The sequence below is a fragment of the Oncorhynchus tshawytscha genome, linkage group LG13 (genome assembly GCF_018296145.1).
Source record: "Oncorhynchus tshawytscha isolate Ot180627B linkage group LG13, Otsh_v2.0, whole genome shotgun sequence".
NCBI lineage: Eukaryota > Metazoa > Chordata > Actinopteri > Salmoniformes > Salmonidae > Oncorhynchus > Oncorhynchus tshawytscha.
The window spans coordinates 23,927,675-23,947,141 of record NC_056441.1 but is presented as its reverse complement, the minus strand read 5'-3'; the positions used below and the strand labels follow the sequence as shown (position 1 = coordinate 23,947,141).

The following is a 19,467-nucleotide window of genomic DNA, read 5'->3' as shown; positions in this document are numbered from 1 at the left end:
CTCCTGCCTCTGTATGAGTTCCTATGAGTGGGGGGGGGTATATGCATATGGAAGCTTTGACAGTTGGTAAATGCCTAGTCTTAGCACACAGACCCAAATTAAGGTTCCCAGGAGAGACTAGTAAATGTCACAATGGTAATTGCAATGAGTTGTATTTCTGGACCCTGCAGAAAAACATCTGGGATTTTTACACTTTTACAGTTCCCCATCCCACTGCCAGAGGGCAGCATTGGCTGACTTGTCAAAAGTGTTCATGCAATAAATAATTCAGTGAAACAACAAGGTGAAAGACAGACAGGGTGTTGTGGTTACTGTAGAAGCTGTGATGTGGTTAGTTTTGACAAGGGACTAAAGAGTTATTCTGTGTGTGGCAACAACACAAGGGCTTATTAAAGAGTTATTCTGTGTGTGTGGCAACAACACAAGGGCTTATTAAAGAGTTATTCTGTGTGTGGCAACAACACAAGGGCTTATTAAAAAGTTATTCTGTGTGTGTGTGGCAACAACACAAGGGCTTATTAAAAAGTTATTCTGTGTGTGTGTGGCAACAACACAAGGGCTTATTAAAGAGTTATTCTGTGTGTGTGGCAACAACACAAGGGCTTATTAAAGAGTTATTCTGTGTGTGTGTGTGGCAACAACACAAGGGCTTATTAAAGAGTTATTCTGTGTGTGTTTGTAGCAAAAACACAATGGCTTATTAAATAATTATTCTGTTCAAGTTGCACTTCCAGTGCTAGTATCTTAATTTTTCATTAGACATATCCACCAACGTAGCAAAACAAACTGCAGCTGGACCAGAACATATCAGCACATATTGCTCTTCATTGTAATCAAAGGGCTAATATTAGTACTATACATACCAGTCTCTCTTGGCTGAGTTGAGGAAATACTGACAGCTTGTTTTTCTAATGTGTTGGAAATTCCAAATAGTTTGGGTCTTTTCATAGTCCCCAGGTCCAGAACAAATTCAAGTAAACACAGTATTATACAGGACCATGAGTGCATGGAACTCCCATCTTATATACCGCAAGTGAACAGCAAACTTGGTTTCAAAAAACAAACAAAGCAATGCCTCTCCCCCATGTGGCCTACTTGTGTGTCTGTACTGACATGTATGTGTAATTGATAGATACACACTACTTTTAAATATATCTAACTTGTCAAGTATTTTGTCTGTAATGTATTTTTCATTATGTGTCAGACCCCAGGAAGACGAGCTGTCTCCATTGGCTAATGGGGATCCTAATAAATCAAATGAAAACCATATCAGCACATAATCACTTTTATTCCAGCATTGTTCATACATGCACAACAAGGCATGATACTCGATAGTCACATTGGATGGTGTAAATAAAATCTAAAATATGTTTTAATTTTAGGAAACTATCAATGCGGTTAATGAATCTAAAAAATATTGCAATGGTAATCTTTGAACGCCTAAGCAATAGTTAAAATGGGGGAAGGCCCTCTTCACAGGGACCAGGGATATCCTTAAAGGACTCCTCCTGCATTCATCCAGCCCTCCACTCCCCCTTACTCTCAGGGGTGGACTGGGGCTAAAATTCAGCCCTGGCAATTCAGCCACAGCAGCCCACATCACTCCTAGACTTATTGTTACAGCCTGAATTCAACATTGATTAAATATATTTTTTCTCTCTCACTCATCTACACAAAATGACAAAGTCAAACCATGTTTTTTGAATTGTTAGCAAATTATTGAAAATACAGAAATATCTCATTTACGTAAGTATTCACAACCCTGAGTCAATACATTTACTCCTAAGGTGCTGACTTGCTGCACCCTCGACAACTACTGTAATTATTATTATTTGACCATGCTGGTCATCTATGAACATTTGAACATCTTGGGCATGTTCTGTTATAATCTCCACCCGGCACAGCCAGAAGAGGACTGGCCACCCCTCATAGCCTGGTTCCTCTCTAGGTTTCTTCCTAGGTTTTGGCCATTCTAGGGAGTTTTTCTTAGCCACTGTGCTTCTACACCTGTACTGCTTGCTGTTTGGGGTTTTAGGCTGGGTTTCTATACAGCACTTTGAGATATCAGCTGATGTAAGAAGGGCTATATAAATTCATTTGATTTGATTTGAATACATGTTAGAACCACCTTTTGCAGAAATTACAGCTGTGAGTCTTTCTGGGTAAGTCTCTTAAGAGCTTTGTACACCTGAATTGTTCAATATGTGCACGTTATTCTTTTAAAAATTCTTCAAGCTTGGTTGTTGATCATTGCTAGACTGCCATTTTCAAGTCTTGCCATATATTTTCAAGCTGATTTAAGTCAAACTGTAACTAGGCCACTCAGGACATTCAATGTCGTCTCGGTTAGTAACTCCAATGGGGCTCCCGAGTGGCGCAGCGGTCTAAGGCACTGCATCTCAGTGCTAGAGGCGTCACTACAGACCCTAGTTTGATTCCAGGCTGTATCACAACAGGCCATGATTGGGAGTCCCATGGAGCGGCGCACAGTGGGCCCAGCGTGGTAGGGGTTAGGGTTTGGCCGGGGTAGGCCAAACTAGACTGCCTAGTTAAATAAATATAAATAACACTAACTTTAGATTAGGCACTGCAGAAATACTTTACTAATGATTAGTAAATGGTTTATTAATGTGGGAGTAATAATTCATTAATGGTGAACACACAATTTATAAATGGTTTATTACAAACCCTTAAAATAAAGTGTTGCCAATATATAAAGCCTGTTACGGAGTCGGACCAAAATGCAGCGTGGTAAGTTAGATACATGTTTAATAAAAAAATAAACACGAAATACAAAACAACAAAGGGACCGTGAAAACCTATACAGCCTATCTGGTGACATACAAAACACTGAGACAGGAACAATCACCCACGAAACACTCAAAGAATATGGCTGCCTAAATATGGTTCCCAATCAGAGACAACGAGAATCACCTGCCTCTGATTGAGAACCGCCTCAGGCAACCATAGACTTTGCTAGAACACCCCACTAAGCCACAATCCTAAAACCTACGAAAACCCCCCATATATAAACACAACACAAAATAAACCCATGTCACACCCTGGCCTGACCAAATAAATATATAAACACAAAATACTAAGACCAGGGCGTGACAAAGCCAACATATTAAGGAACTGGCAGTACATCTGTGTCTCTCTGGTTGAAAGCCTAACTAGTTATATTGAAAATAGAAGTGCCTGACTGTCGTATATCTTCCCGCTATCCTAAGGGTTAATTACTATTACGTATACACTGAGTGTACAAATCATTAGGAGCACCTTCCTAATATTGAGTGTCACCCCTTTAGCCCTCTAAACAACGTCAATTTGTTGGGACATGGACTCTACAAGGTGTTGAATGCATGTTGGCCCATATTGACTACAATGCTTCCCACAGCTGTGTCAAGTTGGCTGGATATCCTTTGGGTGGGGGACCATTCTTGATACACACGGGAAACTGTTGAGCGTGAAAAACCCAGCAGCTTTGCAGTTCTTGACACACTCAAACCGGTGCGCCTGGCACCTACTACCCGTTCAAAGGCACTTAAATATTTTGTCTTGCTCATTCACCTTCTGAATGGCACACATACACAATCCATGTCTCAATTGTCTCAAGGCTTAAAAATCCTTCTTTTAACCTGTCTCCTCTCCTTCATCTATACTGATAGAAGTGGATTTAACAAGTGACATCAATAAGGGATCATAGCTTTCAACTGGATTCAACGGGTCAGTCTATGTAATGGAAAGAGCAGGTGTTCCTAATGTTTTGTACACTCAAAACATCAATAAACTGACAGCAAGTCTCTCTCTCTCTCTCTCTCTCTCTCTCTCGCTCTCTCGCTCTCTCTCTCTCTCTCTCCCTCCTGAGATGTCTGTGCTGCTAAGCCAAGCATCACCCAGCAACCTCCAATGGGAACATTTTATTTTAAGTATCCATAATAAACTATTTACAATGCATTCAAGAACTATTCAGACGCCTTGACTTTTCTACATTTTGTTACGTTACAGCCTTATTCTAAAATTGATTAAATATTTTTCTCCCTCATCAATCTACACAAAATACCCCATTTAAATTTGTATTTATTTATTTTTTAACCTTTATTTAACTAGGCAAGTCAGTTAAGAACAAATTCTTATTTTCAATGACGGCCTAGGAACAGTGGGTTAACTGCCTATTCAGGGGCAGAATGACAGATTTGTACCTTGTCAGCTCGAGGATTTGAACTTGCAACCCTCCGGTTGCTAGTCCAACACTCTAACCACTAGGCTACCCCATAATGACAAAGGCAAAAACAGGTTTTAATAAATGTTTGCAAAAACAAAAGTAACTTATTTACATAAGTATTCAGACCCTTTGCTATGAGATTCGAAATTGAGCTCAGGTGCATCCTGTTTCCATTGATCATCCTTGAGATGTTTCTACAACTTTAGTCCACCTGTGGTAAATTGCATTAATTGGACATGATTTGGAAAGGCACACACATGTCAATATAAGGTCCGACAGTTGACAGTGCGTATCAGAGCAAAAAACCAATGCACTGTATAAGGTAGTTGTGAATGAACAAACACATATAACAAACCAATAAGAAAATCACAGAATAGATGCATTAAAGATGGCCATTGGCTTATTTAATACCTACATATTTCAAATTGTAGGTATTCCCCCTGCCCACTTTAGATAAATATTTAGTAGGCTACATATAATTCCATTTCAGAAAACAGAGAGAGACTGCCAGTTCCTTGATGGTTTGGCTGTAGCCAATGGCTACATGAAGGAATCGTCAGTCTCTCTCTCTCCCTCTGTTTCCTTTCATTGAATTCAATATGCAACCTTCTGTGTTTGTCAAAGGACGATGCCGGGACTAGTTTATGTGGATGCGGATTTCCAGCATTGTGCTTCGTTTGACAGTGCCTGTATGCATATCTTTCTGCCAAGAAGTGACGGGCCTTTCAGCGAATTAAATAAGTGGGAGATAGGCCTTCAGTGCTGTGGCTATGTAATGTAAGTCTTAACACCAGAGTCACTTGTTACTACAGCTCATAAACTCACTTGTTACTACAGCTCATAAACTCACTTGCTACTACAGCTCATAAACTCACTTGTTACTACAGCTCATAAACTCACTTGTTAATACAGCTCATAAACTCACTTGCTACTACAGCTCATAAACTCACTTGCTACTACAGCTCATAAACTCACTTGCTACTACAGCTCATAAACTCACTTGTTACTACAGCTCATAAACTCACTTGCTACTACAGCTCATAAACTCACTTGCTGGGCTGAAGTGACTTGAGATTCAGAAGCGGATAAATATTGATTTAAATATTGACAGACAGTTCCCGAATTTACCTTTATTGTAATACATGATGACTTGTGTTTAGTAAAAAGCACTGTATAAATGTCTAGTAGATGGCTATCTATTGCCTTACCTATGTGTTATAAAAGCCAATCTAATGGCTTGTTAGGCTATAATGCAAGTACCCTAGCGTCTAAATGTTCTCCCGAATCCCCCTTACCTAATTAGCCTACTATTGTAGGTATGAAATATAGTTCATACAATTTACAGCCAAAATATTAGTCCTAACTGGCAGTAGTACACTACATGATCTGTGTCAGTGTGCGTGTGTGTCTTTCTCTGTTTTCTTCCTACCTCGACTACACCACAGCATCTGATCTGTCATTTCTCACAGACACACCACTCGGACTAGCAGAACCAGAACTTTTAGCAAATAAGTCAGTTAATTTCACACATTTAGCAGTGTCGGCCTCAAGCCCTTTTTTGGTCTCTAACTTTTTTGGCGTTACCCTTCCGTTTAGGGCATCCTAGCCCCTCACTTTTCTCATCAGCTGTATGCATACATGTTCTATGTGTTGTCTTAGGAATTCAACATTCTCTGTGTTGGTCTTGCCAACCCCCATTGTCACACCTCTGAGGAGCAAAGGTTACATCCTGTAGATCTGATATATGATTGGAGGTTAACTTTGCAGTAATACTATTGGTCAACACAGGTTTTCAATCCAAACAACTCAGATGCTTATAAAAGGTTAATTTTTCTTTCTCTTGTTTGTTCCTGACCTGCTGTGATGAGGTACTCTTTCTTTCTCTTTCCACCCCATGGGCTTTTGTGGGCATGTCCTTTCAGGCTATGGTTTCTCTCTCTCTCTCTCTCTCTCTCTCTCTCTCTCTCTCTGACCATGCTCTGAAAAATGCCTTGTAACGCTTGTTAATGCCTTGTAACTTAAGATTGAGGCCTTGTATGTGAATCCATTCGTTTTACAATGTAATTAAATACACTTGTATTTAGAATCCATTCTCAGACATTTCTTCATTACCTATTAGTGTAACTCAACCATAGTCTCTTGCATATTGCTAATCATCTTTATGGATTCAGATACAATTGTTAATAGGCTAATGGCTTAGTCTTATTAGTAGTTGCATATGAGGTATTTACGATATCACTACATCCGTTTTCTGTTTTGACTGAGTGACTGACAGAGTCAGAGCGAGTCTTACTCGCCTTGATGATCCGCATTTGACTTTGAATGCAAATTTGAGCCACCTCAGCTCAGCCAGCCTATCTTGGTAGGGGAGCCGACCGTTGCCCACTGGTCTGCCAAATGCTCAATATAGATGATTATGGCAACAGAGAAATAGCACAAAAGTATTTTTTTTTAAAGGCTCATGGGCCGCCGGGCCGTGTCCAGTATTTTTTGTATATTATAAACTCAGCAAAAAAAGAAACAGGACCCTTTTTCAGGACCCTGTCTATCAAAGATCATTCGTAAAAATCCAAATAACTTCGCAGATCTTCATTGTAAAGTGTTTAAACACTGTTTCCCATGCTTGTTCGATGAACCATAAACAATTAATGAACATGCACCTGTGGAACGGTTGTTAAGACAATAACACCTTACAGACGGTAGGCAATTAAGGTCACAGTTATGAAAACTTAGGACACTAAAGAGGCCTTTCTACTGACTGAAAAACACAATAATAAAGATGCACAGGGTCCCTACTCATCTGCATTAACATGCCTTAGGCATGCTGCAAGGAGGCATGAGGACTGCAGATATGGCCAGGGCAATAAATTGCAATGTCCGTACTGTGAGATGCCTAAGACAGCGCTACAGGGAGACAGGATGGACAGCTGATTGTCCTCGTAGTGGCAGACCATGTGTAACAACACCTGCACAGGATCGGTACATCCGAAAAACACATGCGGGACAGGTACAGGATGGCAACAACAACTGCCTGAGTTACACCAGAAATGCACAATCGCTCCATCAGTGCTCAGACTGTCCGAAATAGGCTGAGAGAGGCTGGATGAAAAATCCTAATAGTATCCGTAAAGTTCGTAGAAACATGTCAAACAATGTTTATAATCAATCCTCAGGTTGTTTTTAGTCATAATAATCAATAATATTTCAACCGGACAATAACGCCATCAATATAAAAGGTAAACAAGAAACCGCACTCTCGGTCGTGCGCATTAAAAAGCTCTGGGCCACTGCAGTGTCCACTCATTCAGAGAGGTCTTACTCCCTCATTTTTCAGAATACAAGCCTGAAACCATTTCTAAAGACTGTTGACATCTAGTGGAAGCCGTAGGAATTGCCATTTGAGTCCTAAGTCAATGGGTACTGTAATGGCATTCAATAGAAAACTACAAACGTTTAAAAAATCCCACTTCCTGGATTAATTTTTCTCAGGTTTTCGCCTGACAAATCAGTTCAGTTATACTCACATACATTATTTTAACTGTTTTGGAAACTTTAGAGTGTTTTCTATCCAAGTGTTTTCTATCCATATTCTATCCATATGCATATCCTAGCTTCTGGGCCTGAGTAGTAGGCAGTTTACTTTGGGCACGCTTTTCATCTGGAATTGAAAATAGTGCCAGACAGGAATGTCAGTGTTCTGCCATGGCCAGCGAAGAGCCCGGATCTCAATCCCATTCAGCACGCTTGGGACCTGTTGGATCGGAGGCTGAGGGCTAGGGACATTCCCCCAGAAATGTCCGGGAGCTTGCAGATGCCTTGGTGGAAGAGTGGGGTAACATCTCACAGCAAGAACTGGCAAATCTGGTGCAGTCCATGAGGAGGAGATGCACTGCAGTACTTAATGCAGCTGGTGACCACACCCTTTGTTGAGGGACAAATTATTCAATTTTTGTTAGTCACATGTCTGTTGAACTTCAGTTTTTAAGTCTCAGTTGTTGAATCTTGTTATGTTCATACAAATATTTACACATGTTAAGTTTGCTGAAAATAAAACGCCGTTGACAGTGAGAGGACGTTCTTTTTTTGCTGAGTTTCGATTTTTTTGTCAGTTTCGACCAGCCCAGAGTAATAAATGATGGTGTGGCCTTTCTGGCATTTGCCAGAATTGACAGACAGCCAATCCGCCCATGCTCACTCCCACATTTCCGAGCCTGTAAGTCAGCTGCCCTCTACCACCTCTTGAAGATGTCAGGGGAGCTCCAGTCTGATAGAGAACAGCCGTGTGGAACAATACATGTTTGAAGAAGATCATATATATATTTCAGCAGCCTTATTCTCCATAGACCGGTGCATGCCAAATTGGCCCAGGCAGGGTGTAGTAGGGCTGGGCTACAGATACAGACAGACAGTGCTAGAGCTATCCTGTCCCGGTCTGACGATGCAGGCAGCCATTGGAACTGCGTTTTCCACACCATGGCACTCAGGTTGGGAGGAGAGCATCCAAGCTGATATAATTGGTCTTGGTGACACAGCAAGAGAGGGTTTGATGCTATGGTAAGAGGGTAAGACTCATTCATAGTCAGACCAGGGATGGGTGATTGAAAGAGAGAAGAGGAAGCCATTGTTAGAAAGGATGTTCGGTCAGGGTTAGGGAGTTGAGAGGTTGAAAGGCGTGGAGGTTTTAGTGAGACACACACTGGTTGGTTAAGAGGTGTGTGTGTATAGGTTGCAGGTGCTTGGCTGGTTGGGGCATTGCTCTGAGCGAAATCTTCAGATGAAACTGAGCATATGAATTGTGTTGAATAAAACAGCACCTTTTTCAATTATTCATCCCTCTAAAATACTCTGACCAGCTAATAGATATAGAGATGTAATACTGAGAGGAATCTGTAGGTAGAATTTAAGACTGTTATCAAATTCTTTAGTCAAACGTATTTTAGTCTGATGTGCAATTAAGCTTATTTTCACTGTCTAGGATGAGTGCAAGCTGTCAAATCACTTTTTTTTAATAGAAAGAGAAAACGCATAGAAATGTTATTGACAGGAAATGTTGTTATTGAAGGAGTATGATTTACACAGCAATCCTTCCATCCGGCTTTTATTTAATAATGAGACCTTTTTGAGAATATCTTCAAAGTTCTGGTGTTTCATATGCAGACAAAGGAAAGTGAAGGTATGTTTTTTGTGTGGAGAACAGGGTTTGTAAAAATCTCCAATAGATTCCTCTATGCAGAAGATAATGAGGATAAATGCCATTGAATTTCCTCTCTACACACACGCAAACACACACACACACACACACACACACACACACACACACACACACACACACACACACACACACACACACACACACACACACACACACACACACACACACACACACACACACACACACACACACACACACACACACACACACACACACTCTCTCTCGCTCTTTCCCTCTATAATCACTGCATTCTCAACATAAAATACAATTTCTCACCATTTAATTGCCCCATTAAAAGATTGTACCTCTAAGATCTGTCACATTATTGAGCCTCCAGCCTTACTAAGGAGCGACCCCTGCTCTCACTTTAGTCAATTATCTAACCTTCACTTTCATAAAGTCACACTGGGTCTAATCTGCCCATAGACACAGGTCTAGGATCAGCTCACCATCCTTCAATCCTAACCTTTACCATTAAGCATATAAAACTCATAAATGACCATAGATCATTGTCTTGGAGGGACTTCCTCCTACTCAGCTGAAGTAACAGACTACAGACGTGACCTTTATCATGTAGACAATGTGACATGTTCTAGTGCCAGGGACAGAGAGGGTAGCAGGGGGAAGCAGACACCTCCGCTAAGGGGGGTGACGTGACAGAGTCTGGAGAGAGAGTTAGCTCTCAGCACTCTGATAGCCACATACGATTTGAGTGTGTGTGTGTGTGACAGGACACAGGAAAGAATGGTGTGGCCGTGGTGTGTGTCTGGAAGGGGGGAGTGTGCATTCTTATAAGTGTGTGTGTGTGTGTGTGTGTGTGTGTGTGTGTGTGTGTGTGTATGTGTGTGTGTGTGTGTGTGTGTGTGTGTGTGTGTGTGCGTGTGTGTGTGCGTGTGCATGCGCGCGTGCGTGTGCATGCGTGCGTGCGTGTGTGTACGTAGGTGCGTGTGTGTGCGTGTGTGTACGTAGGTGCGTGTGTGTGTGAATGAGGCTGTTGAGTGGGCTATGTGTTAGACTGAAGGTGTAGACAGCATAGGAGAAGTCAATAGAATGCTCTTAAAGGAATGAACTTCTTCCTCCCCTGGAGTCTGCAGTAACACCCTTCCACATACCTTCCAAGTTAGATATTCTGAAAAGACTGACGGTGAACTACAAACAGGGCTACCATCTTATTGTGGGAGATGGAATGAAATTCTATTATAATGATCACAATATATATATGAATGTTGTACATAGTTCCACCCATATCCAGTGCCCTCTGGAATTCTTCAGACCCCTTGACTTTTTCCACATTTTGTTACGGTACAGCCTTTTTCTAAAATGAATAAAATAAAACAAATCCCTCAGTAATCTACACACATTTTTGCTAATGTTTAAAAAAATCAAAAACAGAAATACTTTATTTATATGGAGTCCACCTGTGGTAAATTCAATTGATTGGACATGATTTGGAAAGGCACACACCTGTCTATATGAGGTCTGAACAGTTGACAGTGTATAACAGAGCAAAAACCAAGCCATAATGTCGAAGGAATTGTTCGTAGAGCTCCGAGACCGCATTGTGTCGAGGCACAGATCTGGGGAAGGGTACCAACAAATATCTGCAGCATTGAAGGTCCCCAAGAACACAGTGTCCTCCATCCTTCTTAAATGGAAGAACTTTGGAACCACCGAGACTCTTCTTAGAGCTTCCCGCCCAGCCAGACCTGAGCATTCGGGGAGAAGGGCCTTGGTCAGGTGAGGTGACCAAGAACCCGATGGTCACTCTGACAAAGGTCTAGAGTTCCTCTGTGGAGATGGAAGGACCTTCCAGAAGAACAACCATTTCTGCAGCACTCCACCAATCAGGCCTTTATGGTAGAGTGGCCAGCCAGAAGCCACTCCTCAGTAAAAGTTACATGACAGCCCGCTTGGAGTTTGCCAAAAGGCACCTAAAAACTCTCAGACCATGAGAAACAAGATTCTCTGGTCTGATGAAACCAAGATGGAACTATTTGGCCTGAATGCCAAGCATCACGTCTGGAAGAAACCTGGCATCATCCCTACGGTGAAGCATGGTGGTGGCAGCATCATGCTGTGGGGATGTTTTTCAGGGTTAGGAACTGGGAGACGAATCAGGATGGAGGGAAAGATGAATGGAGAAAAGTACAGAGAGATCCTTGATGAAAACCTGCTCCAGAGTGCTCAGGTCCTCAGTCGGGGGTGAAGGTTCACCTTCCAACAGGACAACGACCCTAAGCAGACAGGCAAGACAAGGCAGGAGTGGCTTTGGGACAAGTCTCCGAATGTCCTTGAGTGGCCCAGCCAGAGCCCGGACTTGAACCTGATCGGACATCTCTGGAGAACCCTGAAAATAGCTGTGCAGCAACACTCCCCATCCAACCTGACAGAGCTTGAGAGGATCTGCAGAGAAGAATGGAAGAAACTCCCCAAATACAGGTGTGCCAAGTTTGTAATGTCATACCCAAGTTGAATCGATGCTGTAATCGCTGCCAAAGGTGCTTCAACAAATTACTGAGTAAAGGGTATGAATACTTATGTAAATGTATATTAAACAAACAAAAGAATATTAGAAAAACATTTTGCAAACAGTTTTTGCTTCGTATACGGTATTGTGTGTTGTTTGGTGAGGGGGGAAATGATTTAATCCGTTTTAGAATAAGGCTGTAACTTAACAAAATGTGGAAAAAGTCAAGGGGTTTGAATACTTTCTGAAGGCGCTGTATAACTGTGAAATTGCTGTCATCTGAAGGGCTTTGCCTGTTCACGTAATAATATTTCTACGGTTCCACCACTTACAAAAATCTAAATGTAAAGGCAGACTTTATGTTGAAAGAAAGACATGCACTGCTCAGGCATTTGACAGATGCTTGCCTGTAAATGTTTGCATGATCCGTCCCCACAGGATGTGCAATGGGTGGGCTGTTTTATTTACTGGTGTGAAACAGACAAGCTAACATCAGGTCCGACCTGTCTCTGCTGCTCTACTAGACTGGGGCATTAAACACACTATGGCTTAATTGCATTATCTGGCCCACAGAGCATGGTGTCGTGTGGGAGAAGTGGGAGAAGTGAGAGAGAGAGAGAGAGAGAGAGAGAGAGAGAGAGAGAGAGAGAGAGAGAGAGAGAGAGAGAGAGAGAGAGAGAGAGCGAGAGAGAGAGAGAGAGAGAGAGAGAGAGCGAGAGAGAGAGAGAGAGAGAGAGAGAGAGAGAGAGCGAGAGAGAGAGAGAGAGAGAGAGAGAGAGAGAGAGAGAGAGAGAGAGAGAGAGAGAGAGAGAGAGAGAGAGAGAGAGAGAGAGACGAGAGACAAGAGACGAGAGACGAGAGGCAGGGTGGGATATATTGTTTGTGTGTCTAGACTATGTCTATGGTTGAAGTTGATGAGGGGGGAAGTGAAGGGGGAGAGGAGGGGGGAGAAGAGTGGGTGAGAGGAGAGGAGGGGATGACAGAGAGGAAGAAGAGAGGCGCAAAAGGATGAGAGAATTTAGCAAGAGTAGAGGTACTGTAAGAGAGGAGGAGGAGAGGAGAAAGGAACGGAAGGAAAGACAGGATGTCAGAGGAGGGTAAAGAGGGAGAAAGGAATGGAAGGAAAGACAGGATGTCAGAGGAGGGTAAAGAGGGAGAAAGGAACGGAAGGAAAGACAGGATGTCAGAGGAGGGTAAAGAGGGAGAAAGGAATGGAAGGAAAGACAGGATGTCAGAGGAGGGTAAAGAGGGAGAAAGGAATGGAAGGAAAGACAGGATGTCAGAGGAGGGTAAAGAGGGAGAAAGGAATGGAAGGAAAGACAGAGGATGTCAGAGGAGGGTAAAGAGGGAGAAAGGAACGGAAGGAAAGACAGGATGTCAGAGGAGGGTAAAAGGAGAAAGGAATGGAAGGAAAGACAGAGGATGTCAGAGGAGGGTAAAGAGGGAGAAAGGAATGGAAGGAAAGACAGGATGTCAGAGGAGGGTAAAGAGGAGAAAGGAATGGAAGGAAAGACAGGATGTCAGAGGAGGGTAAAGAGGGAGAAAGGAATGGAAGGAAAGACAGGATGTCAGAGGAGGGTAAAGAGGGAGAAAGGAATGGAAGGAAAGACAGGATGTCAGAGGAGGGTAAAGAGGGAGAAAGGAACGGAAGGAAAGACAGGATGTCAGAGGAGGGTAAAGAGGGAGAAAGGAATGGAAGGAAAGACAGGATGTCAGAGGAGGGTAAAGAGGGAGAAAGGAATGGAAGGAAAGACAGGATGTCAGAGGAGGGTAAAGAGGGAGAAAGGAATGGAAGGAAAGACAGGATGTCAGAGGAGGGTAAAGAGGGAGAAAGGAATGGAAGGAAAGACAGGATGTCAGAGGAGGGTAAAGAGGGAGAAAGGAATGGAAGGAAAGACAGGATGTCAGAGGAGGGTAAAAGGGAGAAAGGAATGGAAGGAAAGACAGAGGATGTCAGAGGAGGGTAAAGAGGGAGAAAGGAACGGAAGGAAAGACAGGATGTCAGAGGAGGGTAAAGAGGGAGAAAGGAATGGAAGGAAAGACAGAGGATGTCAGAGGAGGGTAAAGAGGGAGAAAGGAACGGAAGGAAAGACAGGATGTCAGAGGAGGGTAAAGAGGGAGAAAGGAATGGAAGGAAAGACAGGATGTCAGAGGAGGGTAAAGAGGGAGAAAGGAATGGAAGGAAAGACAGGATGTCAGAGGAGGGTAAAGAGGGAGAAAGGAATGGAAGGAAAGACAGGATGTCAGAGGAGGGTAAAGAGGGAGAAAGGAATGGAAGGAAAGACAGGATGTCAGAGGAGGGTAAAGAGGGAGAAAGGAACGGAAGGAAAGACAGGATGTCAGAGGAGGGTAAAGAGGGAGAAAGGAACGGAAGGAAAGACAGGATGTCAGAGGAGGGTAAAGAGGGAGAAAGGAACGGAAGGAAAGACAGGATGTCAGAGGAGGGTAAAGAGGGAGAAAGGAATGGAAGGAAAGACAGGATGTCAGAGGATGGTAAAGAGGGAGAAAGGAATGGAAGGAAAGACAGGATGTCAGAGGAGGGTAAAGAGGGAGAAAGGACAAAGAGAGGATGGAGAACAGATTCACATCTCCACTGGTCAGACAGAGACATGGAACACATGCAGTATTGAGCTTAACTCATAGTGAGAAAACCTTCAAGTTGCCACTCAGCAGTGCAGTGCTCTGCAAGATAGGCTAGTGCTCTCCAGTACTTGGGGCCCCTGTCCCCGCAGCTGATGAGAGTGCAAACAGGTACTCCAGTCCCATTAAGCGCACTCTCCCTCTCTCCTCTCATCGCTTCATATCTTTGCCCTCACATCTCCTCTCACCTCAGAGCTAAACGGCATAGATGATATAAGCACACTGAACTTTGGGGGTTAATTTTTAACCTTTCGATATATGCGTATTATTGTGTGCTTTGGCTCATTGTAGAGTTCTCGTTCGGGGTGGGAGTTTATCATGTCACAAATTGCAATTGAATAACATGGAATGATAGCCTAGAGCAACATTTCAGAGATTGTCTATTGTATGGGCTAATCACCACACCACTTTTATAATCCTTAGTTAGCTCTCTGTGAATAAGACTAGAGGATTGTTTGTTATAGTATGGCTCCATTCATCGTGCTCGAGAAAGTCAACTTTACAGGAAGAGCCAGATGTCATTATTTATCATCTTACATCTCATTTATTTATGAAACAGAAAAAGAATGGAATTCTCGGTTGAATTCTTCTTGAATTATTTACACTGAAATGGTTAATTCCATACAAGGCCTCAGAAGATCTCGGCTCTGTTCTGTTTAATACTTTATTATCTTTCCTAAACCGAAAACGCAGGAGAAAGGAAGAGAGAGGGAAAAGTAGTTTATCCATCCTGGACCCTATAATTGTTCTTCAACTCTTATTTAGGAAGTGTTTATGGAACATTTTAGGATGCCTAAAATTCGTGAAGTTATGTTGAATAATTTATTGTTTTTGACAACTTAAGGTTTTTGGGATATTGTAGGATTTTAGGGTGGGAAAGCTATTGCTGTAGGTTTATAATGTTATATCTTACTAAATTGGCTTGACGACATTAATGAAGCATCTTATAAAGTGATAATTATATGACGGGTGGGATAATTCAAATAATCAAAATAAGTCCATGATGTAGGCCTTTATTATATATATTTACAAGATGTTTACCTGATCGAATTTTAACTGATTTGTATCAATATTATTCATCCATTCGATTTCTCTCATGCCATGTATTATTCAAACTGTTGAAAAGTCTCACTCAACCCTCGGGTTGAATGGCATCATGTCATGGATCTCTTAAAATGTTAGGCCTAGGCTACTCCTATCCCTTCAGCGGGAAAATACGAAGATATTACATGAAGTCAGTAGAGATAAAGCTATTAGATTAAGAAGTGTGTTAAGGAGCTCAACTCTTCGCTAATGGAGTATATTCTATAATGGAGTATATTTTATCATGACCCGTTTAGAGAGCGGTGGATGCGCAGCTCATGGTCCCAGGTTGATGCAGTCAAAAGCCGCCTAATGAAAAGAGACGCATCGCTGATTGCTGCTATATCTGGGCCCGCTGTGGAAGTGGCATCGATTTAACAATTTAGCAGCCCTGTCCTCTGTGTTGGAATTAGTCACGGCTCAACGATGCCCAGCTTGCCGCCTTTTACACACACACACATAAATGAGGGAGAAATATCCTACACTCTCTCTCGCACTCCAAGGTGCATTAATTAAAGAACTATATGTGCAAAATATTTAGTCTTGGAGGAAATTGAAAGTTCAATACAAAATGTAAAATATACCTAGAAATATAATCGGTAAAAATATGGTTATTATTATATACATATATATATATATTGAATGTCATTACTAGACTATGATATATGTGCATGTGATTTAGTAGATGTTGGTTTACGCGACACAATTTCAGCACCATGGAGAGCGAACACAAGGCACCCATAAAGGTTAATCCTTTCAATTTTGCCTTAATAACAAATTTAAGATAGTTACATTTGCTAAACGTAGGCTACAGGCTGGTCAACAACATCCCCTGTTTCAGCACCATGGATAGCAAACGCAAGGCGAAATCACACTCAACAGAGAACATCATTCTGCAAAAAAACAATTGTTTATTTCCGTGACTCATCAACTGCAATCGGACTTTAGTGCAAGAAGTGTGAAATACGTCTATCAGATGTGATCATAAGCAAAACATACTGTATATTATGCACTACTTGGTTTAAGAGGAAACATTGTGCTGTCATGCTTCAGGTTATTATAAGAGGTCTGGAAAAGGTGTACACCACTAGGATACTCTGTGTCCCCACTTCCCAGATCATAAAACAACATATTATCAGTGTGTTTTAGTGATTCAACAATCCAGAACTTTTTAATCTGTTGAATGTGGGGGATCATTTTACTGGGAGAATGGGTAGGCTACTACATTGCTTTTCTTAGTGTCCAAAGGGATTGAATCCCTCTTTTCTCCACTCATTTAAAAATGCATTTAAAGTGAAAGTAGTCTGAATTTGATATTTATGCAAAACGTCATTGTTCTGATGTTTGTCATTATAACGTCATTATACTGCCATTTATGTGCATTCATGTATTACATTTTTCTAAAACAAAAAAAGGCATGGAAGCATGTAGTATCATAAGGAGTTCAGATAGCCTTCTGCTCAGGTTGAGTTAATTCAAATGGTGAGAGGATAGCAGTCTCTGTATGTCTCTCTAAGGAAGTCGATACATACTGCAAAGACGAGGTAAAATGTTCAACAGAGTTCTGCCTTCCATCGCCTATCCATTTAACCCAATCCACACCCTGTCCATGGCTGACTTGGACAGCACAGGTTTAAAGGAACTCTGTCTGAACAGGGGGTCATGGAAGACCCCGTCCACCCAATCTCTCAGAGTAGCCACTGGCGAGTCCTGCTGCTCAGCCGCCCTCACCTTCAGGTTGGGTACTTCGGTCAGATACCCCCCTGGGGAGAGGGCCTCGCTGGGGGTGGCTGTGTGCATGCATGGAGGGAACTCAGGTTGGATAGCAGCAGTTTGTGCAATGGACCAGATGTTAGGTTTGCTGCTCTCTGTACTTCGCAGGTCCCGTTGAGTGTAGAATGAGTTGGTTGTTCGGTTGTGGTCTGGTGTGTTTTTGAGGCAATCTGCTGACTGTGGCAATCGTTCATTCCCGTGTCGGAGTGTGTCTGGGGTATGTGTGAGTGGGCTGTTGGAAGGGTCTTTGGGGTGGTGGCGCTGGTCCGGTGGTGTGTGTACTGGGGTGTCTTTGGTGTGAAACGGGTGTTTAGGGTCGCAGTCTGAACCATCTGACTCCAGCAGATCAAAGTCCTCCAGGTCACTCTGTTTTAAGTCCACACACCTCCCCGTTACAGAGTCTACAACCAAAAAATACAAAGATGTTTTAACAATCACAAAATTGACAGGACGGATAGAAAGCAACTTCCATTAAATTAATGGGACGCCATTTTAACAGCCAGGTCACTCGTGATACCAGTCAGTATTCGACGTCCATCCATGTCTGTGGATGTCAGGAGATGATGTGGAAACCAGCCACTTGGGGAAACAGTAAGCATCTGCCTCTGATTCCAACGGTTGAACGTTTGAATCCTGCGATAGCCTATCCCAAACCTTAACCCTATACCTTAACCATTCAGAGTTAATGCCTCACCTTAAGAATTTGGAGTTAATGCCTGAACTTAACCATAAACACTTCGAAATTTGATGTTTGGAACAACTTCCAAATTTCAAGTTTGAGAAACATGGATGAACATCTGATTCTGAGTTGACTGTGAGAGCGGGTAGCATGTTAATGGGTTCTAGTTAATTATATAAATCTATGGTACACATGCACTCACCATCAACATCTATCTCGTGTTTCATTGGCTCCTCCTCTTGCGATCCCTCCACACCATCACTGTCATCTTCACAGCCCCTCTCATCAGAGCTTTTATTGGCTCGTGGTGACCATGTGACTTTGTTCTCCTTCTTCAACCTCCGCCGCGCATTGGCAAACCACGTGGACACCTGAATGAACAAACACATTAATAAATCATTACATATTTGATCAATTCCCAAGCCTACTGTTGTGGCCCTGAGCACGGCACTTAACCCCTAAACCTGCTCCAGGGGCATCGTATGTATGTGTATTTGGGTCTTTAGGAGGCTTTAGGATAAAGCAGAAGACACATTTCTGTGGGATGTAACCAGTGATTAACCAGTGCCTAGTACTCCTCGATCGAGCATGTACTGTTACACATGATAAGTTCAGAAGAGCTCCAACTAATATATTCATCCCCAAACACTGAGCCAGTTGTTACCTGTGTAAGTGTCATCTTGGTGATGATGGCCAGCATGATCTTCTCTCCCTTGGTGGGATACGGGTTCTTCTGGTGCTCCTGCAGCCAGGCCTTCAGAGTGCTGGTGGTCTCCCTGGTAGCGTTCTTCCTCCGTGCTGCGGCACTGTCCACAGATGACCCATACCTGGGAGAAGGGAGGTGAGGGGAGTGGTGTCAGAATAGGAGTGAATTTGACAGAGAAACTCTTCCAAATATTGCATTTTTCACATTATGTTGAATGGATCTAATATGTGGTGGAGCTTCGTTTTCAAATATTGTATTTTTTCCTCCTTGTACTTGGTGTTTGACATATATGTTCAAGAGATATACATGTGTAAATGGAACTATGTTATGCATCAATGCCTTATTCCTATTTCTCATATTTAGATCATATTTTGATGTTTACAAGAATTATAAGTTATTTAGAAACAAATAACATAGTAGTAGACATACCCATATCGGTCATATGGATACTGCCCAAATGCGTAATCATATGGATAGTATGCAGGGGTTTGAGAGGCCCCCACATGTGCAGACGCTCCATCTTTGGACTCCAAGGTTCCCTGCAGATATGAAATCAAAAGACTTTCATTGACATAACTTGACAAAACCTTTCAAAAACGGAGTCAATTATGTTTTGTTTAGTCTACTTTGCTCACCACAGATATGGATCAGTCCAGTGCGCACGAATTGGACAAAGGTTTGT

The 19,467-nt window shown here is 42.3% G+C and overlaps 1 protein-coding gene across 1 annotated transcript; it reads right to left on the bottom strand.

The window, feature by feature from the left end:
- Nucleotides 1–16,553: 16,553 nt before the first annotated feature.
- On the bottom strand, nt 16,554–19,072 carry LOC112265840 (iroquois-class homeodomain protein irx-4-A-like). The gene is made up of 4 exons (XM_042295042.1): nt 19,059–19,072; nt 18,744–18,906; nt 18,282–18,450; nt 16,554–17,801 (listed from the first exon to the last, which is right to left on the bottom strand). The coding sequence occupies exons 1-4, from the start codon at nt 19,070–19,072 to the stop codon at nt 17,206–17,208; spliced, it is 942 nt and encodes a 313-aa protein (XP_042150976.1). The 3' UTR covers nt 16,554–17,205.
- Between the last annotated feature and the right edge of the window lie 395 nt (nt 19,073–19,467).

Coding starts and splice junctions, on each gene's coding strand:
- LOC112265840 (XM_042295042.1), bottom strand. Junction 18,451..18,743: donor CCAAGATGACACTTACACAG/GTAACAACTGGC, acceptor TTGTTCATTCAG/GTGTCCACGTGGTTTGCCAA. Junction 17,802..18,281: donor ACACGAGATAGATGTTGATG/GTGAGTGCATGT, acceptor TTTTGGTTGTAG/ACTCTGTAACGGGGAGGTGT.